The 24,518-nt window shown below is 53.6% G+C and overlaps 1 protein-coding gene across 1 annotated transcript in view; it reads right to left on the reverse strand.

The window, feature by feature from the left end:
- Window positions 1–339: 339 nt before the first annotated feature.
- Window positions 340–24,518, reverse strand: part of NRF1 (nuclear respiratory factor 1) — a 58,835-nt gene continuing 34,656 nt past the window's right edge. The window contains exon 11 of the mRNA XM_082280138.1: window positions 340–2,359. Coding sequence (XP_082136264.1) covers window positions 2,196–2,359 — 164 coding nt within the window. The 3' untranslated portion in view covers window positions 340–2,195. The remainder of the gene's footprint in view (window positions 2,360–24,518) is intronic.

Raw genomic sequence — 24,518 nt, forward strand, 5'->3', positions numbered from 1 at the left:
AAAGCCAGCTCAGCCCCTGGGTGGGAGCACAGGGGGATGCTCCAGCACTCCCAAGGCGTCCATCCAGCCCCAGATTGATGCAGGAAGAGGAAAATGAGATAAATTGCACCAAAAAAAAGAGGATGAAGCCCCAAAACCATCCCAGCGATGCTCAGCTCCTCCTCTCCAGCCCCAGCGTGGGAGGGGGGAGGAACCAAACCCCAAAAACCCCCACCAGGAAAGGAGGGATGGCAAATATTCCCAAAATATCCCCAAAATGCCCCCAAAGAGGAGAGTTGGACAGCTGGGTAGACACATTTGTAACAATTTATTGAATGAGGCAATAACAGACACTGGGAAAACAAGGGGGGGGGTCCATGCTCTGCTATTTGCCTGGTTTTTGTTATTTTCTTTTTTTTTTGGGGGGGAGGAAACCTCTGGGACTAAAAGAACCTCATTTCATTGCCAAAGAAACACTGACTTGAAAAGCCACCGACATCTTCACAAGGACGATAAAAAAATAATCATTAGAAAAAAAAAAAAAAAACCCAAAGAAGATCCGTAAATCGGCGAGAACCAGGACTGTTTCTGTGGAAAGATCTCCCTCCCCTCGGAAAAGGACCCAAGAACTGTATACAAAGAACATGTGATAGGTTTGTTTTTGCGGGGTTCGGTTTTTTCCCCCCCATATAAAACAAGTAAATACAAGAATCTGAAAACTTCCTCGAAGGCGGAGCAAGATGTGGAGAACTTGAACAGCCACTTGGAAATCATAATAAACCCTTCCCCCCCCCCCCCAAAATAATCCCCCAAAAATGAAATCCCATAGGAAATGCTTAGGGGGGGGTTTGGTTGGGCACCAGGGTTTGGCCCATGGGGACACTGAGTAAAGTCTGTCCCCCCAAAAAAAACCCCCAAAGGCTTCTTTGAACCCTCCTGGGAAGGGTTTTGGGGTTAAAAACCGTGCTGGGAGAGGCACAGGGCAGGACTGGGCTGGGGCGGAGGGTTGGGGTGAAGAGGGTCCCCCAAAGGGAAGGGTCTCGCTCACATCCCCCCTTCCAGAGAAGCTTTTCCTGCGGGAATCAGAGGAGGAGAGGATGGGGTGGCAGCGGGGAGGGGGATGAGCCCGAGGCGGCTCTTTGGCAAGGGAAATCCTGGGAATGTGGTGGGAAAAAGCGGCGGGGGGGGGACGCAGCCAGAGCCCCTTTAGAGGCGCTCCCACTCCGGTCTAGAGCCACGAAACTGGGAAATAATAATAATAACAACAACAACAACAACAATAATAATAATAATAAAGAAGAAAAAAAACCAAAAACAACCCCAAGGGTCTAAAATGGCAGGTACAAGAGCAGAGAAGTAGGAACAGGTCTCCAGTGTGCACCAAGGGGAGCCGAGCGGGGCGCGGATCCTCCGGCAGGCGCGCGGCTCCTGGAAGAGCATCGTCCCTTCGGGGGTGGATGGGTGAGGTTGCCACACCCCCCTGCAGTCACACATGCGCTTTTATTTTTTTTTTGTTATTTTAATTTTTTTCCCCCAAAAGAGGAGTCTTTTTTTTCCAAACTTTTTTTTTTTTTTCTGTTGTTTTCTTTTCTTCCTTTTGTGGCTTTTTTTTTTTTTTTTTTGGTTTTGTTTTTGTTTTTTTGGGGGTGGGGAGGGGGTTTGTTGTTTTGTTTTTTCTGGGGTGGGTTTTTGGAATATAAAAGTCCATATTAAAATCTTTGATACCTAATTCGCTGCCAGGGGCGGGCCGTGCCCGGAAGGTGCCAGCGGGTGCTGCCGGAGCGGCGCTGGCCGAGGGTGTCCGTGCTGCCCCCCGGCCTCCTCCTGCTCGATCCCACGGGGGGGAAAACGGGGCATAAAGGGTCGCTTTATTTTCATTTTCCTTTCAACCTCCTCGGAATCCAAGTCCCATCACAATTTGGCTTCTCGCTCCTCCGAGAGCAGAGTGGCGCTAGAAAAATGCACTTTACACAACATCCTCTGCCAGGATTTGTTTTTTGTTTTCATTTGTTTTTCTATTTTTCTCGTTTTAAAAAAAAAAAAAAGAAAGACCAAAAAAAAAAAAAAAAAGAAAAAGAAAAAAGGTCAACAAAACCTTTTCGTTTCCAAAGCTGGGAGACTCAATGCCACCTGATTGCATCTCTGGAGAGGCGTAAAAAAATGAAGTCGCGTAAGAGACGAGGAGAATCGCCACGATCCCGCTGCTCCGGGCGCCGTCACTGATCCAAGGTCACCACCTCCACCGCCTGCCCGTCCATGGTGACGGCAGTGTCCGCTATCCTCGTGGTCACCGGCGCCATCGCCACCTGCACGGGGCCGTTGCCTTGGGCCAGGCTGGTCACCACGGTCTGGTACATGCTCACGGGGATCTGCACGAGGCCTGCGGAGACAGGAGGGAACAGGGGTGGCGTTGGGAGGGAGTGGAGCGGGAACGGCGGCCGTGAGGTCCCCGAGGGCTCGGGGGCTGCATTCGTGCTGCTCTGGGGGGGGGTCTTTGGATGGCTGGAGCTCTCCTTGCCTGGAGGAGGGTCCTCAGCTCTATAGGGATGTGGAGCTGCTGGAGCAAATCCAGAGGAAGCCACAGAGCTGCTCCCAGGGCTGGAGCACTGCTGGAGCCAGGCTGGGAGAGCTGGGAATGTTCCCCTGGAGAAGGGAAGGATCCAGGGAGAGCTGAGAGCCCCTTGCAGGGCCTAAAGGGGCTCCAGGAGAGCTGCAGAGGGACTGGGGCCAAGGCCTGGAGGGCCAGGAGGCAGGGAATGGCTTCCCAGTGCCAGAGGGCAGGGCTGGATGGGAGATTGGGAATTGGGAATTGCTGGCTGGGAGGGTGGGCAGGGGCTGGAATGGAATTCCCAGAGCAGCTGGGGCTGCCCCTGGATCCCTGGCAGTGCCCAAGGCCAGGCTGGACATTGGGGCTGGAGCAGCCTGGGATAGTGGGAGGTGTCCCTGCCCATGGCAGAGGGTGGCACTGGAGGGGCTCTGAGGTCCTTCACACCCAAAACATTCCAGGATTCTATCCACGGAAAACCAGCAATCAAGAAGGACGCCGGCCCCCGCCCAGCTGTGTCCATGCTGGATGAAGGATTTGTGCCTTGGAGGCCTTGCTGTGCTGGATTTGCCCTCCATGAAGCCACTGGGATGGGAGTGGGGATGGGATGGGGTTGGGATGGGTGGCAGCAGCTTGGGGCCCACACCCCGGCGCTGTCGGGCTGCAGGGAGAGAGAATGAGGATGAAGAGGAAAGAAATGACATCATTTTTGGAGGAGGAACCCAAACCAGCCATGTTTTGGGATGGTACAGCAGGGAGCTGCTCAGCCAAACCCGTCAGGCCGAGTTTTCCTGGAGGCAGGGATTGCTCCCACCCCAGAGCCCATCAGGGATCACCCACAGACATGGGACACCCTTCCTACACGCGTTTTTCCACTTGATATGCCCAGAATTGGGAACTGCGGGGCTGAGGAAGGGATAAATTCAGCTTTTCCCATCCCCTGTCACTCTGCAGGTCACTCAAACACCTCCCCACCGGTGGCACAGGGGAGGATCCCGTTGCTGTGCATCCATGAGCCCCATTACAGCCACTCCCCAGCACAATTCCCTTCTTCCTTCTCCCTCTCCATGCCAGCCGGGTCCTTCTCCCCTCACAGGGAAGGGGCAGCGTGGGACCAACAAGCCCTGGCCAAGCCAAACTGGCTCCTGGCACTGGTTCTGAGCTCTCACACGTGCATGGGACACACAAAACAGAGAGAGGAAAGCAAAGCCCCTTCCTCAGCCCTTCCCCAGTCATGCATGAGTCCAGCAAAGTAGAAACAGCTTTTCCCAAGGCTGGCTCAGCTGCAGGAGGGGACCAGAGGCCTCCAGGCTGAGGATGGAGCTGGCAAAGCTTTAGCGCTGCAGCGCCAAAGGCGAGTCCTGGTGAGCCAGGAAACACCAAAGCGACAATAAAACGAGGCCCCTGAGGGTTGTTGTGATGTGAACAGTGGAAGGAGGTGGAAAAAATAGTGAGGAGCACTCGACAGAGCTGGGCAGGGGAAGGGAATGGCAAATCCTGCAGGCTGGGAGGAGAAACTTCATCGTTCTTCTCCGGTATTGTCCCTGCACCCACCTCCACCTGTGGCTTGGCCAAGGGAGATTTGGACAAGCGAGATGATTTAGACATTTCAGAAACTACCCACACCTCTACTGGGGATAAAACCAGCTTTTTGAGGTCAACAAATCCTTCCAGCAGCAGCACGGGATGGATGGCCAGGCCCCGCCACGACATCAGGTTCCTGAGCGAGGCTTTCCCGAAAAAGCAGCACAATCCCTGTGGGTTGAGGTGCAGGGAGCAGAGCTCTGCCCCACCAAGGGCACTTGTTTGGTAACGCGAGGCAGCTCCGTGTCCTCGGATAACTCTCTGTGCAGACAGGAAAGCTTAGGAGTTAATCGTGCTGACCAGGTGGGTGACCCCAGAGCAGCCCAGAGCTCCTCCAACATCCCTCCCCTCGGGGTCCCGAGGCGCTCCGTGGGCTGGGAAGTGTCCTGATCCCCCAGCCGGAGGGGTTGTGGCCACATTCACCAAGCCCAACCATGGAATTGGTTCCCAGGTTGGTTGTCCAGCACTGGCTGCCACGAACGGCGCAGGGTCAGGAGGAGGTTCCCAGCTCCCAGGGCGCTTTCTGGTCAGTGGGAATTTCAGGCAACAAAACGAATGAGAAAAGAGAGCTCAGGCTCAGCCCTCCTGAAGAAAATCTCCTAGCAGACCCCTCAGGAGAACACAGCACATCCCAGTTTAAGCAGGACCTGGGGATCTGGCCTGGGATGCACCTCAAATCCCCGCTCCAGACCAACAAGCCAACTAAGCCCTTTGGGTTACTTGGGTTGTTAACCCGGAGCAGATCAAATGCCACATGGACAACCCACGGAGCAGAGCCACCACCACCCCCCCGGGCCACAGACCACGCGACGTCGAAGCCACGATCCCTCCACGCTGTCCAAACGTGCCAGACCCAGGTGCTGGCGAGCCCTGAACACCCAGCTGGGGTGTTTGGGAAGGATGAGTTAATTCAGACAAGGCTTGGCCGAGCCCGGCCACCTCTCGGAGCGCGCGGAAGAGCGGGGAAGTGTCAGCGAGAGACGGTGCCGCGCAGATCCCTTTCTGCATGGGATTAACGCAAATCGCCTCAGCAGATGACGTAGCGGCCCTTCCTGCCAGGGGTGGTAACAAACCAAAGGAGGAGAGGGCTGGAAAGTCTGCTGTGCATTAGAGCCGAGCTGATCGCCCTTGGGAGAGAGACGATTAAACCGCTGAGATGCTGTAATCAGGTCTGGGATTGGCCCCGCGCTGCATCTGCTCAGACCTGCACCCTGATTAGCCCTAATCTAGCTGGCATATGTTAATCTAAAGCATGGATTTCAGACCCTTTCAATTGTATTAAAAACAGGAAATCCATTAGACAAAAAAAAAAAAAAACACCAAAAACCAAACCCAAACCCAAACCAACTTTTCTTGAGTCTTTGAAAAATACATTTCTGCAAAAGAGGTGGAGCTGGGCTGGGGAGCGCTGCGAGGAACGGGGCAGGCAGGGAAATGGGATCCCACTGGATCCCGTGGCTGCTCAGACCGGCTCCTGTCTGTCACAGAGAGGTGATGGAGCACACACAGAGCAGCACAAACCGTGGCCACGGGCTCCCAGGAAGATGCAACCAGGCTGTGACTTTGCTACCCCTCCCCGAATCCACCCAAAAAGCCCCTCCTGTCCTTGGCAGGGGTGAGGAGCCAGCTCTGGCCAGCCGGGCACAAGGACAACATCTAGAGAGGCAGCTGGGACAGCACCAGCTCCTGCCACATCCCAGAGAAAGAAGTTTTTTGGTGGGGGATCAGCTGGATTTGGTAGGAAGGAGGGTCCGGCATGGCAGGTGACAGCCATGGGGGAATGGGGAGGACACGAGAGTGGCCAAGGGAGGAGAAGAACCATGGAAGGCCTCAGGGGTTGAAATGGCCACCATGAATCGGGATTGGAGTCGATTGACTCGGAGGTGGCTGTGGTTGGACTCAAATGCCGGGTCAATGTTTGCAGCTGCATTTCAGCTGGGGGACTGTGGTGGGCCAGAGGAGAGAATGAAACTCCTGCTGCTTCAGCAGGGAATAGGTCTCAGCTTAGGGAAGGACAAGGGTAAAGGTCAGGCTCTGCCCGAGACCAGAGAGACACGAGATTCAGAGGGGAAAAGTTACGCCATGTCTGATAAAGAGATCTCACCTGGCACGGAGCATAAGAACACCTGCTCTGATCCTAAATTGCAGGTGACTCCATGAAACCACCCCAAAGGGCTTGAGGGGAGAAGGTTGGGTGGGTGGAATGCTTCAGTGCCCGGGGAACTGGGGTCAAGGATCAGAAATGCCCTGCACATCTTGGGACCGTTGGACACTCAGGGAGCCGAGATCATCAGTGCCAGTTTCTGCCTTGCTTTGACACCTCCTCAGCCTTGAGATCAAAGCTAGTGCAGCATGGACAAGGCTTCAGCTTCAGCTTCATTCCCAGTGCTGCAGGATATGGAATATTGTCTGGCTCAGGGACACAAGACGCCCTGTCTTCTTCCTGGTATCTCAGGCTGAGTCCTTCCTTATCTCCCATTCAGTGAAAAGAGGCTCAGGCCAAGGAATCATGGAATGGTTTGGGTGGGAAGGGACCTTAAACATCACCCAGTGCCAGCCCTGCCATGGGCAGGGACACCTCCCACTGTGCCAGGCTGCTCCAGCCCCAATGTCCAGCCTGGCCTTGGACACTCCTGGGGATCCAGGGGCAGCCCCAGCTGCTCTGGGAATTCCATCCCAGCCCCTGCCCACCCTCCCAGCCAGCAATTCCCAATTCCCAATCTCCCATCCAGCCCTGCCCTCTGGCACTGGGAAGCCATTCCCTGCCTCCTGGCCCTCCAGGCCTTGGCCCCAGTCCCTCTGCAGCTCTCCTGGAGCCCCTTTAGGCCCTGCAAGGGGCTCTCAGCTCTCCCTGGATCCTTCCCTTCTCCTGCCTGGACACCCCCAGCAGCTCCACATCCTTCTGCTGTTGGGGTCCCCAAAGCTGGACACAGCTCTGCAGGTGGGGTCTCTTGACAGAGGTGGACAATCCCCTCCCCTGACCTGATGCCCACGCTGTGGGATGAGCCATGGACAGAGTTGGCTTTCTGGACATCTGCCCATGTGGCTCCACATCCAAATGCCACGAGACCGAATAAACCTGGCTACCTCATCCCAGGTGTGAGGCAGTCACAGCAGGCATGGATGGAGGATGGGCTGGAACAGGTCCCACCACCACAAAGTCCCGTCAGTGAGGAGACCAACCCAAGGCAGCCTGGGACAAAGCTCTGTCTGGACTGGGAGCATCAAGCTGGGATCTGGCAGCAGATGGAATGAAGAGCCTTCTGCCGTGAGTCCTGTGAATGTCCGGCATGTTCTCCTTACGGCAGCAGTGGGAATTTGCAGCTGGACAAGGTTCTGCGAGCCTTGGAATGCACCTGGGAGCAGAGAGGTCTTGGCTGACACCAAAACAGGAGCTGTCTCAACAACCTGGCTGGACGATATGGACATTCAATACAGCATCCTGAAAGCTTCCTGTGGAACCTCCAAAGCCGTGTGGAATGGCTGGGAGGAATGGAATGGTGTGTAGTTCCACGCTGCCAGTCACCCATGGAGTGAGGGATGTCCTCTTGGCTTGACCCTCTACATCATGGGAAGGTTGAACGGCAGGACCTCGCATGAAACCTTTTCCACGTGGGGCTCAAATGGGAACTCAAGACAAAGTCCTGGAGGATGAGGAGGCAGGAACCAGCCCAACTCCTGACCAGACAACAGCAACCACTGTCTCCAGGTTGAACGTCACCGCAAGAACAGAAAAAGCTTTTTCCTTCAAAAAGTACAAAATCTCTTCTCTGGCAGCATCGACGACAACATCTAGGAATGATCAGAGAGCCGATCTCCTGCCAAGGCAAACTCCCATGGGACCAGCCCCTGGAAGGGGAGGGAAAGGCAGTGGAGAAGCATTCCCATGGGGCTCCTGCATCAGGGAGCCAGGAGCCCCAGGCAAGGCCCAGCCCTGCGGTACCGAGCCAGGATGACCCCAACAAGAAGGGGGAGATAATGCCAACATCTCAGCAGCCTCGTGCTTGAGGGGAGAATCCAAGAGTGGAGCTGTTACCTGAGGGGAGCTCATGGCTCTACAGGCCATGATATCACAGGAAACACCGCTGGGCACGGAGGAGTAGGGACACAGGTCTGGAGTGGCGAAGCAGCACAGAACTATTGCTCTTGGGAGTTCTTTTGTGGGACAAAAAGGAAAATGCGCAAGGACTTGAGCGATCCCCTTGGAGCTCCTCAGAGAGCACAGGACGTGATCGGGTTCTTGCAAGGCAACCTCATCGTACGAAAACCCAGCACCTCAGCTGAGAGCTGCAGGTGCCCCTCCAAAAGCTGGTGCTGCTGTTGGGGATCCAGTGGCTCCAGAGGCCAAGGCTGACACTTCTTGCTCTGTGTGCTGCAAGGAGGAAGTGCTGCAAGCTGTGGGCACTGCAGAGCCAGGAGTGAGCGGCCTCGCAAGTCCCTCAGCCCCCAATGGAAAGGGCTAAAAAGAGCGGAATTTTCCACTGACTTTCTCAGCCGTTGACGTCCAACTCGTTCAGAGGACTTTGTTTCCACCAACACTGAGGGGAAACCAGAGCAAACTGTGCTGAGCACCATCGCACAGAAGCCTTTCACAGTAGATACTCCTGCAACTTCTCCTTCCCCTCCTCCGGAGGCAGGGGCTGAGGAATCCAGCTGAAATTCCCGTGCTCAGGAATGCACTACGGGGCCCTAGCGATGGAAGAGTTCTCGTCAACGGTTCCGAACGAGTAGATTTTAATACACACACACACAAAAATCAAGCCAGAGGACCTCCAAAAAATGAAATGTTTGCCCTCGGTGGGCAGCACAATGAAAGGGCACGGGGCCTGCTTTGGTCTGCATTCCTAGGTGTAAATACATCAAGGCTGGTGCAGGTAAGTAGGGAATAATCATCTTTTCCAATTGTCTTTTCCCCAGTAAGACGTGAGCTTGAAGAACAGCATGGAAACCTGCACTTAGGAGGTGGGAAAAATCCCAGCTAAACATAATGTTGCTGAAGCTCTGGAGCAAAGCCTTCCTCACTGGAGGTCTTTTAGAGGTGGGTGAAGACCGAGAGGGGCTGGTCCTACAGAACCAAAGACCTTTCCTGTCCTCACCAACTGCAATTTTGGAGACCATGTGGAGGGTTCCTGCCAGCACTGCTCAGCACAAACGTTAGAATGTCCCACAGTTGATTTCTGTTAGATGTTTCCTTTGACTGGGAAGCTGGTTTGCGAAGATTTCCGGAAAATATCCTCCTGACCAGCTCCCTTCTGGGGGACTGACTCGAGAGGCCTTCAAGAGGTGGGGGAGGACAATCAGTGGGCACGAGGGTGTATTTTCAGGAAGATAAGCCAGCTGTCTAACGAGTTCCAACCACAGCAGCTGAAAGAAGAGCTCTCAAAGTCAGGTGTTACCCTGACAAATCCTAAACTGCCAAACTAAACGCGTCCCTTAAGGCACGAGGTGTTGACACGACACCATGGAAGGGATTTCGCCCAGAAATAAAGCATTTCAGGAATCCCACCACACTCAGCAGTGACAGAGGAGCAGAAGACATCTCTCAGCATGGACACTTAGTTAAAGATAAGATGAACTGAAAGCTCAGCCCCCCATCTCTCACCCCCTTCAACTGCAAGAGCATCAATGATTAATCAGACCTCTCTTAGGATGATATTTGGAAGGATTTTTCCCATCAGAAATAGCTCAGTGCCCCATCCCTGGAAGTGTCCAAGGCCAGGCTGGACGGCACTTGGAGGAGCCTGGGACAGTGGGAGGTGTGGGTGGAACTGGGTGATCTTTGGTCCCTTCCAACCCAAACCAGTCTGGATTCTGTAATACTGACAAATCACAAAATCCCCATGCGGTGATTTAAGCTCTGAGAGCTTTCCAGGCTCTCAAGTCACAGCTCTGCCCTACAGAACCTCTGTGCCAGTCCGTTCAAAACACGAAGATTTTTTTTTTCCACCAAACGATAATATGCAAAAGGCTGCAGTCCTCATTCAAGATCCTCCATCACCTGTCTTTTCAGGAGCTACTCTGGTCAAAACCCCAATAAAGAACAATTTAACGAGGCACCTGAAGCTTTGAGAGCAAAGTTGAGTCAATTAATTTACATCATAGCCTTGACTCATCCTTCGAACGAAGGTAAATGCAGGAGATAAGATACAACATTCCCATCCACAGCTGCACGGGACGCAGCCCTGGAGTCACCGCCTCCTCCCCTGCACCCACCACATCCCCATGGTCACATCTCAGCCTCTCAGACTGTCCCTGGGGGTCACCTGCCTGCTTAATAGTCAGTGGCTTGTTCTTCCCTGAGCTTTTCAAGGAATGCCTGGATGTGGCACTCAGTGCTCTGGGCTGGGGGACAAAGTGGGGATGGGGCACAGCTTGGACTCGATGATCTTGGAGATCTTTTCCAACCTAACGGATCCAGCCTGTGATTCTTTGGCTCCTCTGGATCTGTTGCCAGGAGTTTCCTTCTCTGCTCCTTCAGGGCAATGGGAGCTGCTGTCTCAGTGACCCTAAAGCCACTGGTTGATCCGGAACCTCCCGCCCGGCACCACCGGAATGGGACCGGTCAGGATGCAGCACCACTTACACGGCTCGTTCTTCCTCCCACTCACTCAGCTTCAGCAAAATGTTGGCATTTTGCATCAAGGAGTTGTTTTAAATAAAATCCAAGCATCCAAACTTGAGGTTTCTCTCCAAATCTTGGTCAGGGACCAGCCTTCCTTCCCCAGCTGGGAGCACCAGCATCTTTGGGACATCCCAGTTTTCTCCCTCCCTATGAGGGAAGGGCCATGGCCTAGCCCAGATCTGAAACGTCTTTGGCTCAATCTCCCTTATTTCTTCCAGATCTTTTGGGGGGCTTTGAGTTTTTGGGGTTTATTTTGGATGTTTAGGGAGTTTTGGGACTTCTTTTAAGGTTGCTTTACGTTGAGACAAAAACCACACAGCTGGAGTTCCTGATTTACAAGAATTGTCTCCTCTGGAGCCTCAGTGCTTCCATGGAAAGAGGAAGATCCCAGGGAGCCAGCCTGGTGCCCAGACTCTTCCCTGGCACAGCAAAGGCCCACAGTCTCCAGCGGTGGTGATAAACCATGCCATGTGCCATGGACCTCTGTCTTTGCAGTGAGGACAGTCCCAGGAGGAAAAAAACTTGCAAGGATTTTTAACACTGGAAACAATCCAAAATCCCACGTTTTCTGTTTCATCCTCATTTTGATGGAGAAACTCAAAAGAAAAGGATGCTTGGGAAAGAAGCACAGCAGCAGTTTGGTCTCCTGGGGGTGGATTAGCTCCACACCTTTTGCTTTGTCTTACCTGAAGCCACCTGTCCCCCACTCCTCTCCCCTTCATGGGGTGAATTTAGAGCTGGAGAACCAGGCCTGGGCATCACCTGAGGCAGAATTAAGCTGTGCTTGCTTAAGCTCAGTCCTCACCTAGACTTGGCCCTCTATGCTGGGTCTCCAGGGCGTGGCACCTTAAACTGGAGTCGATTTGGCATTTAGGAGAGGTGACAAACACAGGGAATGTCTCTGCCTGTGGGAAGGAAGGCTTTTACTGGACTCCAGGGCTGGAAGCTTAGAGAATAACCTGTCTAAGCCTCCGTGATGAGCTGGCTTTGGCGTGGACACACCTGAGAAGATTAGAAGTCTATCGTGGTCAATCATCTCTACACGAAACACAGATAAAAATAGAGGGAGTCCAGCAAGCCCTAAGGCCTGCTCCTGTTGGGCTTTGCTTCCCCCACGACCTGCTGGGTGTTAATACAAAACATGGGGCAGCCAGGGGTTATCTGTGCCAAGTGTCCCAGGGAGAGGGGAGAGGAAACAGCTAGGGGTAAACCAGTCTGTTCCTCCTCTCAGGAATCAGGTGTTAAACCCATGAACAAGGTTCTGAACAGTCACCTAAAAGGGATCCCTGTCAGATTTTGCCATAAATGTTTTGCTGACTGCCCTGTTATGCTTTTAACATCCCCAGGGCTCTCCCAGAGGAAGAACTGAGACTGATTCTTATCCCGCTTTTTTAAACAGCTTTTAGTGTCCTCTGTTTTCTATATGGTTTTATTAAATGGCTACTGTGCAAAGCAAGGCAGGGCTTTGCTAAATTTACTAAAATACCTACAATTAAAAACCTAACATTACTAAAATATTTTATTACAAGTCCATCTTACAATAAAATCATTGGAATCGAATCATTGTTTTTAAAAACAACTGAAATACCCCATATCCTAACGAAGCAGATAAATATTTGGCAGAGTTTCTGCAGGGACAACACTTTGGGCATCCCTGCCAATCATAAATAGTGTGGGAAGGGAATACAGATCATGTCAAAGGCTCTACCTACCCTCCTGTGCTGTGACCCTCCCAGCCCATCCTACTTCTTCCTTCAGGTTCCTGCTCCAAACCTCTAACTCCTCAGGGCTGCTGGGTGCTCCAAGGGTATTTGTGGGGTTTTCTCTTCTTTGCTTTGCAGCTTTAAAGCTGTAACAGGTCGGTGACCGTGAAAAAGCCAAACTTCACAAATCCAAAAGGCCCAGCATCCCCACAGCCCTCTCTGTCACCGCTGCTGAGGGCTGTTACAATCCAAACCTCTGTCCTCACTGATTCTTTACTGAAGTCACGATTACGAGACAGCTCGGATTGTGTCAGGCTGAAAGGAGATATCAGCACATCCCAAAGGCATTTCTACCCCAAATGGTGCCCAGGCACAAAACCCAGACAGACACAGCCCCTTTAACCCCGAGAAACACCAAGAGGGACCTAAAGGTACAAGTGCAAAACCAGCTAAATCCCAGCATTCCAAACCGCCACCACAGAAATCCACTCACCTGATGAACTCTCTGCCAGGCTCCACTTGAAACCTGAATAGTCTGCTGCTAGGATGCCTGACAATGAAATGCAAGTGTAAAAGGCTGGGAAAAGGGCAAATGCTACAGCTGGGGAGGGGGGGATTTAGTGGGGTAATTAATGTACTCATAGGAAATGCATCCTTTGGTTTACTGGGTGAGTGCAAAAACTCAGTGACCACAGAGGAGGAGAAAACTCAGTGACCACAGAGGAGTAGCACCCCAACGTTAGGGCAGAGTAACTAAAATATTTCTAATTCCACACAGAACACTGTGTGTGTAAGGGGGAGGTAAAGTAGGAGGTAAGAATAAAGCACTGCCAGATATTTTATAAATATTTAGACGAATGGTTTAATCGGCCCAGCGAGGAAAGTCTGCACCAAAGCAGTGAAATCCATCACGGAGAAGCTCAGGCCACCTCCAACAAAGCTCTCCACAATCCCCGGTGTAGAGACGAATGAGGAGCAGAAATGGCTGCCAGAGTGGAATTTCTATGCATCCCAAGAGCACGAGGCTGGGAAGTTCATGAAATCCAGGCACTCCTTGGGGCCTGGGAGGAGCTCCATGTGATTTTAAGGCTCTGCAGGACTGGCTGGTTTCAGCTGGGCCGGTGCCGATGGATCACATGCGAGCACGGACATGGGCACATCCTCCAGAGCGTTGAGCACATGGAGACATAAAGCAGCCATTGTGCTGGCAGAAAGGCAATCTGTAACCAGATAGGCCCTGGCTCCATCTAAAAGCCATTTTCCCAGCATTTTGCTGACTTGTTCCCCAGGAGCCTCCCTGCCACAACAGGGTGCACATTCATGGCCAAGCGACGGGTCCAACGCCACGGGTTCTCCCCCCCGTGCCCCACCAGTGCCTCTGTGCCAGGGAATTCCGGGCTCTTAACCCAAAAGAGGTGACAAGAACACCCCAAATGAGCTTTTGGAAGAGGATAACTCCTTGGGAAGGTGTTTAAAGCTTTGCCTTGATATGGGAAGCTGCAGCTGTGGCGATCTGCTGGAGCCTCACCTTGCACTAGGTCCTGCCCAGCTACCGGGAGGTAAGTTTGGCTTTTTTCCTTGGGGGAAAAAGGGCTGGAAATGCACCTGAAGGCTCCTTTTTTCCCTCCTCCTCAAAGCACACCCTCCAAATCCAGCTAGGAAAGCATCCCTGCTCCAAAGCAGCACATCCCCAGCTGCAGCAGTGCCCCGTGCTTTGGTGTCCCCAGCCTGTCTTTTACGGGACGAGGGCCACGTTTGGCACGGCTTCCCCCCAGGTAGGACCTGGCCCATGCTCAGCAAGGCAAGCAATAAATCACAGCGCACACACGACTCAGGTGTGGAACTTTTCGTGTAAAGAGCAAGTTTTTACAGTCCACATTCCTCCTTTTTTTGTGCACCACCGTCTCCCGCTGCCCCGGCTGCGCGGCAGGTGCGATGGGTTCCCACCTCTCTCTCCTGGGAGTATTTATTCTTGGAATGCTGCTGCCTCTGGCAGATTCCTCCCTTTTAAACTCTGCACATCTGTTGCTAAAACCAAAAAGTTTGGGCTCTGGCCTGGTGACTGAAGGAACAGAACATTTGTGCCCAAACCATCAAGGCCAGGGGGCTTGGAAGCCTCCTTTGCACACCAAGAGAAGGCAACAATGGGTGCAGGGAGAGGGATGAGTTTGTTTTCCCTAAAAAGGAGTTCTCCAGCTTTTTTTTGTCCCTGTGGGTCTCACCCTGGATGTGCAAAGGGAAGATTTGTGGCACACAGACCCGAACAGACAAAATCTGTGAGGAGAATCAAGCGGTGCAAGAGCCTGTCCTGTCCCTTCCCAGGCTGGAAAATGAGAGAGCCCTGGTGGTGGCTGGAGAATTCCTTCTGCTTTGTACTTTCTGAGATGATTCAGGCCCCAGTCCCACTGCTCTGGCTCAGATGGGAGGCCCCCAGGTGAGGAAGCACATCTCCACCAGCAGCAAACACACAGAAACCCTAAAACCTGGCCAAGTCCAAGTCTTGTTAATTTTCTGCTGCACTTCAAACCTCTCAGTATGTAATTGCTATTTGGAAGTGAGACTCAAACTTTTTTTTTGGCAAGAAAAATGTACTAGGAACCTCTGAGAAGGACATCATAACTCATCCACGGGTCAGAGCAACGGGAAACAACCAGGAACCAAACCCACTGCTGGCTGTGATCGAACTGAAACCCCCCTGGCTGCTGACTTCAAAGGAGCTGCACATCCCCTACTTATGCCAGCAATAAAATTCCACTTCCATTAGCTCCTTGTTCACCACTTAAATGCAGCAGTCCCAATTTACACAGCAATTAGAGCCCCCTAATGCTTGGGAGTACAAAGCTTTGGGGTTTTTGGTTTTTTTCCCCCCCGATGGGAAGAGGTGGAAGGGAAGAGATCAGGCGGCTCAGGGGAATAGCAGAGAGCCTTTCACTGCGAGGGCTCGTGCTCAAATCTGTCCTAGGCCAGGGGAACAGATGGTCCCTCCCGAGGGCTGGGCCGTGGCTTACATGAAATAAGGGATTGTCTCAGGCCACTGGTGGACAATTTATTGCAGCCACAAACACCCTGCTGGTGGTTTCTGCTCGAGAAACCCAGGGATTCCGTGGCCATGATGTAACCGCTGCCTACCTGATCCAAGGCGCCTCATCCCTGGAGGGAACTGAGGGGAATTGCTGCCTGTGTGGTGCAAGAACCTGGATCTTGGGCTAAACCCACCTGCTTTAGCTGTCATCAGCTCCTTGGACTTGTCAGCACCAGAATGCACTCACTGAACTTCCCCTGGGAGCTTTGGAAGGTTAAAATCGGGGGGAAAACAGAGATGAGGAAGTTCAGGGATCTGTGGCAACAAGAAGGCAAAACCACAGGGAAAGGAAGTTTGCTACAGTCTGAGCTGGGGATGGGAATAATAATACCATGATTAATTTTAAACCAGTTCCAAGCTGGTGCTCCCTCAGTCTTTCTGTGTCTTCTCCAGGGCACAATTTAACTTCCCGTGGGCAGATGGCAAAAAGTCCATCGAGTATCCCCGGAGCTGAAGGGGGTCCACATGAACCATCAGAAAGTGTTACCCAGAGAGGAAGTTGTATAAATGTGAGGGAATAAATCACACCAAAAGACACGAGGCTGGGAGACAGAAGTCAAACTCAGGTTTAAAAATGCCACTCATGGTTTTGGCAAAGATTCGGAGGAAACCACTCCATGAGGAGAAATGGGGTTTTTTTTCAAATTCTTGGAACCTGTTTTGCAGCTCCACGAGGATTCCAGCAGGAATCCTGGAAGTGTGTGCTCCTGACCTGGCTCCAGAGACACCCAGTGGGGATGGACTCGTGCAGCCTCTCCCACCCTCCTGCCCCGGTGTGCCAGCCTGGGCCCTCGGAGCAGGGAAAATAGGGCGATTCCCTGGAATCTTCCTGCACAGCTGTTTACCCGCTGCGGATTACTGCTGTCACATGAGCTGCTTTACAGCAAAGCCAAGCTGTCTCCACGAGCTGAGAAGGTCACTGGGAGACAGGGGCCTGCAGGGACAGACACACCGCCCTCCTCTGCCACTGCCTTCCCAAAGGGGCACCGGCCTGCAGGAAAAGCGTTCCCGATGGTCAGAGGGCAGGGGAGGATGGTTTCACCTCCACGACCTCTGCTCAGCTATCACTGCACTCACCCAGTGCGAGGCACAGGAGGGCAATCCCAGGGCTGAGCCTCCTGCTGTCCATTGACCAGGCTCCAATCAAAGTGTTGGAAGCTGGAAGAGTCCTCAGGGTGACAAATTTCCCTTCTCTTCCTTGGGTGCCCAGCAGTGTTTTGGACAAGGCCACCCAACTGTCCCCAGCCAAGGGATGCCAAGGTGGAGCTGCATCTCCTCAAGCTCTTGTGCAACCTGCTGATGCCTCAAATAACACCCTGGTCAATCCCAGAGCAGGGAATGTCCTCTTCAACCCCAAAATCTAACAGCTGAACATCAATTGAAGAGTTTCACTTGGCAAAACAGAAATCTGAAAGTTCACTGCAGCCACTTGGGAAAATTCATTAAAAGCTCCCATCTTCCTCGCTGGTGCATGAGGAAAACCTTTCTGCTCACAGGCTCAGGGGCTGCAGGACAGGGCTCTTTACTATGCCCCAGAGGCACGAGACAGATGGGGCTGTGCTTTTAGGCTTTAAAATCAGTCCCTGCTCCGGAGATCCAATGAAGAGGATAAATCCAGGCACAGAGTGATCCTCTGGATGTGCTCGGAAAAAAGCAGCAGGGGAACGCGGGAGGTCAGGCCCTGCTGAGGAAGCAGCTGAGGCTCTTAGGAAAGAGGGGCCGAGCACTTTTTAAGGCAAAGAAAACCAACAGAAACCTCGAGTTTGGAGACGTCCATCCAGGAGGTGGGAACGCGCATTCCAAAGAGGAGCAGGGAGCGAGGGAGAACAGAAGCCACAAGTTGCCCGCGGGGAGGAAACTTTGGTGCTTCAAAACAAAAGACCACGAGCTGGGTAAATGAAGAGCCAGCAAACCTCAGCGCAGGGAGCAGCCCCAAGCTGCAGACAGGGCATTTCTCCTTGCCCGGGGCTGCCTGGCGGGGGGGAGAGCTCACAAAGCCCATCTCATTTCCTAAGATGCCTCCCACAGCAACAACAGCTTGCTGGGATTTCAGCCAGCTTCCCATTTGGATCAGATTGCACCCTACACCCACTGACAGCCATTAAGGGCCTGGAGCTCACAAAGTGCCCTGGGGTCAGACGAGCCTCCATCCGTTCAAAACCCAGCGACTTTTTCCACAGCTCTGCAGAGGAGAGGGTGGCCTGATCCAGCCCGGCCCGGAGCCACGAGGGCACCTGCCAGGGAGGGCAGGGGCTGTGCCCTGCTGCCATGAGCCAGCAGATTGCAGCCTTGTTCTGCCGGGCTGCAGGGGGATTAGGAAGCCCCTCTCCCTCGGCCCTGATTCAGGGTAATCACAGGCTGCTCTCTCAGTTCCTCGGCTGGTGCACAGCACAGGTAAGAACAGCAGTGACATCCCCAGCCTCGCCCGTGGTGCAGCCCTGTCCCATCCCAACACGGATGGGGATGAGGCAGGAGGCCTTGCAAGCCAAAATCTGCCCAAATCTGCACTGGAAGACGCTCCAGCTGCTCCAAAGCTGTGGGGACCACTGCTCATCCTCACCCTCGGGCAGTGAGGGGTCACTTGGGATCAGCTGAAGGAACTGCCCTGAACTCCAGACACAAATTTAGCTCTGCTCTGGGAAGCAGCTCAGGAGGAGGGAGAGCTGGGACCTCTCCTTTGGGGTTGCCTGGAGGAGCAGAGATCGTGCCAGCAGCATGAAGGTGTCCGGGGATCTCTGCTGTTAAGCTGGAAAATCTTCCAGAGATGGGCTCAAAAAGCTGAGGTGGGGCTGCCACACGCTCCAGATAGTTTGGAATGAGTTGTTACTACAGGCAGAATCCACCACATGGGAATTTTTTCCTGGGAGAGAGGAGCAGCAAAGCAGAGCCTGGGTTTGATTCAGGCTTCATCCACGCCCACCCAGCCCCACACTCGTGGGTTTGAATGCTCGGCTCCACACCCAGCACGGATGTGTCTGGCAGAAATGGCAAAAAGCTGCTTTCCCCAGGCTGTGATGGCCCTTCCAGGAGCACCACAACCCTCTCTGAAGAAGCTCTGCTGGTCGAGCTCTGCTGACCAAGCCTCTGATCTGGGTTAGCGTGGAGGAGGAGGAGGAGGCCTGGAGAAAGGACTCAGCAGTATCTCTGATGGGTCAGGAGACACGCAGGACTGGGCAGAGCTGGATTTCTGACCCCACCTGTGCCCTTTCCCCTAAGCCAAGAGCTATAAATAAAACAGCACCGGGCTGGAGATGTGCAGCTTGTCAGGAGAGCAATTCCCTATCCCAGCCTGGAGGCAGAACAGCGATCCCAGAGCGTGGCACTGCCGAGATCTGCTTGCAGACACCCTTCATAAACACCTCCATCCCTTCCCATGCCCACTCCTGGACTGAAATGTTTGTCTGTCCTGCTCTGTGCTTCCAGAGGTATTTAGGAAAAGGAGCCCACTCTGCTGGCTGCCATTCCTTTCCTGCCTGGATTCCACCACATCTCTTTCAGACAGAAGCATGTCCAAGGATTAACATTCCCATCTATTGCAGACACCCCAAGAAACCTGCTGTGACCACAGAGCCACGTGCCCTGACAGCCCCACACACCCAGAGGGGACCAGCAAAGCTCAGGATGTGGCTCTCAAAGCCAAGCTGGTGGGGATTTTGTCACCATAAACTGAAAAAAACCACCTGGAATGGTGATTTAACATGGATTTAACACGAATGGTGGTGGTGGTAAAGTCAAATGAAAAGTCTCATTAAGAGATCACAGAACCACAGAACAGTTTGGGTGGGAAGGGACCTCTCAAGGTCATCCCTGTTCCACCCCTTGCCATGGCAGGGACACCTCCCACTATCCCAGGCTGCTCCAAGCCCCAATGTCCAGCCTGGCCTTGGACACTGCCAGGGATCCAGGGGCAGCCCCAGCTGCTCTGGGAATTCCATTCCAGCCCCTGCCCACCCTCCCAGCCAGCAATTCCCAATTCCCAATCTCCCATCCAGCCCTGCCCTCTGGCACTGGGAAGCCATTCCCTGCCTCCTGTCCCTCCATGCCTTGGCCCCAGTCCCTCTGCAGCTCTCCTGGAGCCCCTTTAGGCCCTGCAAGGGGCTCTCAGCTCTCCCTGGAGCTTTGATTTCTTGAAGACAAAGAAAAGCAGGATCCAGGGAATACAAATACATCCCTACACCTGCCAAAAGGCCTCTTTCCAGCACCTATCCTGCACTGAGCAGCTCTGTGTGAATCCAGCTGGATTACTGAGGGGCTGTGAGATGAAGGTGCAGGAGCCTGGGCAAATATCATACAAATCCACCGAACAAACGGGCTTCAAATCCAACCTAAACCCACAACAAATCCCAGCCAAGCATCACATTCAGAGCGTTCCCAACCAGACTGACCAGTTCCTGGTTTGGGATGAAGAGTCACCACGTGAATTGTGGGATTTAACAAAAGACAGCTGGGATCCATCAAATACGAAACTTCCCAACACGACAACTCAGAAGACAATTCAGATCATCTGAATTTTCCAAAGGAAATTCAGGATCAGCCAAAAGAGCTCCAGCTTCCTGTTAGGATGGCAAAGATGGGAACTGCTTTAGGTAGTCAGACCTGCTTAAATTCTTGCACCACCCATCAGGCAGCTCCTCTTTCAAAATTCATGGCTAAAGAAGAAATCCTGCCCGGCCTGGAGTCGCTACCAGTCCTGCTCCCTTCCCTCTTGCAGCCCAGAACAAAAGGGAACATATTGCAGCTATGCTGAGAGAGGAGAGCTGCCGTCTACTCCTTTAAATGTAATGTTAATGCTTCGTAATCAGCTTTAATTTTTAAACAGACCCAGCCCTCCTGTCCATTTCCCCTAATTCGGGACACGTGGAAGGTAAATGGCCTGCGCTTAAACCGGGCCAGCCTGGGCTGTGACAGCTGGGGAGCCTGTAAGTCTCAACTGCCTGATCATAGGAATGGATGTCAAAACTCACCAGGGGAGGGGAAACGGGGAGGGCAAGGGAGGTGCTGGAGATGCTGTGAGGTCAGGGAGAAGCCAGGAGACAAGGCCAGAGGGGCACGGCTCGTTTATGGGGTGGAAGTTCCCCGAGACCAACAGGACTGGGAGAGATGATGGAAGTGATGGAACTTTGCAAGCAAAGGCCTCGGCAGTGGCTCCCTGCCCCAGGGAAGGGGCTCCCTTTTGGGGTGCTGGGAACACCGGCATGGACACGCTGAGCAGGAACGGCTGGAAGCTTTTAGGGACAACAGCAGATCCCATCAGGAACTGAGTCACCCCTGGTGCCTCCCCAGGGCGCTGCCTCCTCCCTCTGTGATCTCAAAAGGCAGCTTTGGAGCTAAAGAGCAGCCTGGAGACTTCATGTGAGCCTTGGATACAGAACGGGGGCACAAAACTGCTTGGGACTTGTGCTCCCCTGGCACCGCTGCCCTTGCAAAGAGGAGAGAGGCCTTGGAACAGCCCGAGTGCTCATCACAGAACAATATTTTTCCCCAAGAATCATGGAATGGTTTGGGTGGGAAGGCATCTTAAAGATTCAGCTCCAACCTCTTGCCACGGGCAGGGACACCTTCCACTGTCCCAGGCTGCTCCAGCCTGGCCTTGGACACTTCCAGGGATCCAGGGGCAGCCACAGCTTCTCAGGGAACCCTGTGCCAGGGCCTGCCCACCCTCCCAGCCAGCAATTCCTTCCCAAAATCCCATCTGACCCTCTGGCAGTGGGAAGCCATTCCTGTAAGCCCCATTCCTGTAAGCCCCATAACACACCAGAAGGCTGCTGTCAGGTTTCCCTGAAGCCTTCTCTTCTCCAGGCTAAATAAAGACAATAAAATGAGGTTTCCCTACCCCAAAAGGCCAAACTGTCCCCAGAAATGACCATTCTGTGTTCCCATCAAGGGACTTTCTGAGGAAGCCCAAAGGGATCCACTCCAGCCCCCGCCCGTGCTGGGCTGTGCGGGGCCGGTTCCATCCCACACCTGGGAACGGGACCCAAGGCAGCTCTGCCCATGGATGTGGCACAGCAGGGACTATTTTTAGCTCCGGTTGGTGGGCAGACAAATCCTAATCAGCAGCAGTAGCCGCCTCGTCAGCAGTGGCAGGATGTCAGAGCAAAGCCGGCCGGTGGCCGTGACAGCCCCGCGTCACAGGGACGGCTCGGGATTAGCGCTGGGAATCAGGCAGGACGGGCAAACGCCACGGGAGCCGCCAGGGTGGCTCCAAAGGGCAGGGCAAGGTGTGCCAGGGATCGGCCTGCCTGGGAGGGGTCGCTGCAAACAGCAGCACTTTGGGGGCTGGGGAATGTTTTGGCTCTTGGCAGAGCGGGAATGAGCCGGCTGCTGGCATCGGAGCTGCGGCCGGTGTCCCAAAATCCCAGCAGGGAATTCCTGGTCACACAGAGCGGAGAGCCAGAGGCTGACAGGGAATGGGTGTGGGCACAGGGATGCAGTCGGGAACCCTCTCTCTCTACAGGGCACATGCAGGGCAGTGAGTGTGGTTGGAATCATGGAATCATTAAGGTTGGAAAACACTTCCCAGATCGAGTCCAACCATTCCCAGCACTGCCAAGGCCACCACTGACCCACGTCCCCAAATGCCACATCCACATGGCTTTAAATCCCTCCAGGGATGGGGACTCCAGCACTGCCCTGTTCCAATGCCGGACAACCCTTTCGGAGAGGAATTTTTTCCTAATATCTTAAACCTCCCCGGTGCAATTGGAGGTGTTTCCTCTGGTCCTGTCGCTTGTTCCCTGGGGGAAGAGACTCGGACTTGACGGGGACTAAGCTCCTTTTAACTGAGGTTTATGCCAAGGTATTTCACCCAGAATCCAACAGCTCCCGTGCTGATAATTATTCATTTATACACAGCAATTTGTCCTCTAGGAAACACCTCTCCCTGTTCCTGGAGCTGCTCAGCAAAGCCAGGAATTCACTCCTCTGCTCTCCTTCCTTGCTGGCAGCCGCTGGCATCTCTTCTACCCTCTCATCTGAAACAACACCTGCAAAAATGATTTTCCTCACCTTTCCTTCAGATTGGGATTAAATCCTACCTGTTTCAGGGCAAACGTTCATAACAAAATTCTGTTCCCACCAGGGAGGCCCTACAAAAAACTTGACTTTTTCCTTCCTGTCCTCCTGGATGCAAACATGCTGATCTGCACTTTGCCAAGCTGCTAGCGACTCATTTGGCTCCATATTCCCTAAAAAGGAGATCCAACAGGAAAAACATAAAATACTGCTTTTTAAAAAGTGACATTTGCAGCCCCTAAGCCTCCCCCACCCCCCAACCCCAACCCCAAAATTTATAAATATTTTTCACATGTGAAAAAGCCACCAGGTCCCAGTGGCTCAGCATTGCACCTCCCTATCCCGAGGTATCCCAAAGCAAGGACAGGGATCCCAAAAACCTGTGCCGGGTTTTCCCAGCGTATCCGAGCGCTCTCTGGGAGACACACACAGGATAGGGAACGGGATCCCAATCCTGCCCTTCCCTCCTGGATGTGTTTTCCACTGCAAACAGCCCTCAGAGAGCCGGGTGGGAGCGGCAGCCGCGCTCCAGGCCCGGAGCTGCCGAGAGGAGCGTTCCCATTTCCCATCTGCACGGCCAAGCCTGGGGACAGCTTCCCACCTGTTGACTTTGTGTGGGAAGCTCGGCAGCCTTGCCCAGACCTGAAGCTTTTCCAGCATTTAAACCTCTTCCCACACCGAAATCACCCCCTGGGGCAGCAGTTCCGTGGGGCACTGTCACCCCAAATGCCGCTGGGGGCTCCTTTATCCCGCACGAGACGCTCGGGGACTGACGCCTCCTCGCCGGGGTTTGCGAAAGCAGGGAGCTCACTAATCCCCCCCTGCCCACGTCAGACCCTAATGCTCTCCCCAGGCACAATCCTGGCTCACCCTCAGCCCTAAGCATGGCCCCTTTGGTTGTACAGAGAGCAGGGATTGGGTTTTTGGGATGGCTGGGGGGATGCAGAAGGGCAGGACTCGGTATAGGCTCCTCTCAGTGTCCCCCTTTGTGCTCCCAGCAGCATCTCCAGCAGCACGAGGAGGAGATCCAGCAGGAAAATGTGCTCTGGGGACAGGAAAAGGGCAGCCAAGGGGGATGAGCAGGATCCATTGGGTCTCTGGCTGGACCAGGCTCTGGTCTGTGAAATTAATTCCCTGGTTATGGCTCGATCCCACATCTTCCCCTGCCTCTTCCTTCCCAACTCTTTCCATTGTGCCTCATTCCATGCCCTGGTTTGAATCCTGCTGGGTTGGAGCTTGGAGCTGGAGCTTGGAGCATTCCATTCCTTTCACCTTCAGAAACAACCCCAGATTTGTGACGACCCCGAGGCTGTTAAACCTTCCTTGGTGAGGGAGCTGCTCTGCCCCTCCCGGGCAGCCCTGTGCAGGCACAGCCCCGCCAGGAGCCTCATCAATATTTCAGGATGCAGCCGGGAAGCCCTGGCAGCTTTCAGGGCCCCCATGGATCAATGGCAAACAAAAGGCTGCAGGAGGAGGATGCTCCAGCACCGGCACCGCTCCTTCCAACGCTCACCAAGCTTCTCTCACTCCCAAAGCAGCTCCAGAGCACAGTGCTTCCTCTCAGCAGAGCATTTCCCAGCATTTTCACCGATTGGTGCTGCCACCATCCCCTCTGCTTGCTCCCATATTCCTCTGTTTAATGCCAACCACTTAGGAACAAAACCATCTGAGCCTCCAAGCGTGGGGTCACCGCTTCCTGCGTCCCCACTCCGAGCAGATGCTCCGGAGGAGCAGGAAAACCATAATGCACTTAGTTGGTTTGACACTGCATGGGAGCAGGAGATCTTGTTTCCCTCAGCTGGGAATGTAACAGATCACAAGATTATCCACAGTCCTTTCGTGGTTCAGCCACGTTCCTGGGCTCCCTGCAAGACATCCAGCCCTAGATTCCAACATATCCATGAATACACGGATGTTTCCTCCTTCTAGCCATCGTGGTTGTCTTGTAGTATTATTATTATTATTGTTATACCAGAGAAGGGATGGGAA

The sequence above is a fragment of the Coloeus monedula genome, assembly GCF_965178545.1.
Source record: "Coloeus monedula genome assembly, chromosome: 4".
NCBI lineage: Eukaryota > Metazoa > Chordata > Aves > Passeriformes > Corvidae > Coloeus > Coloeus monedula.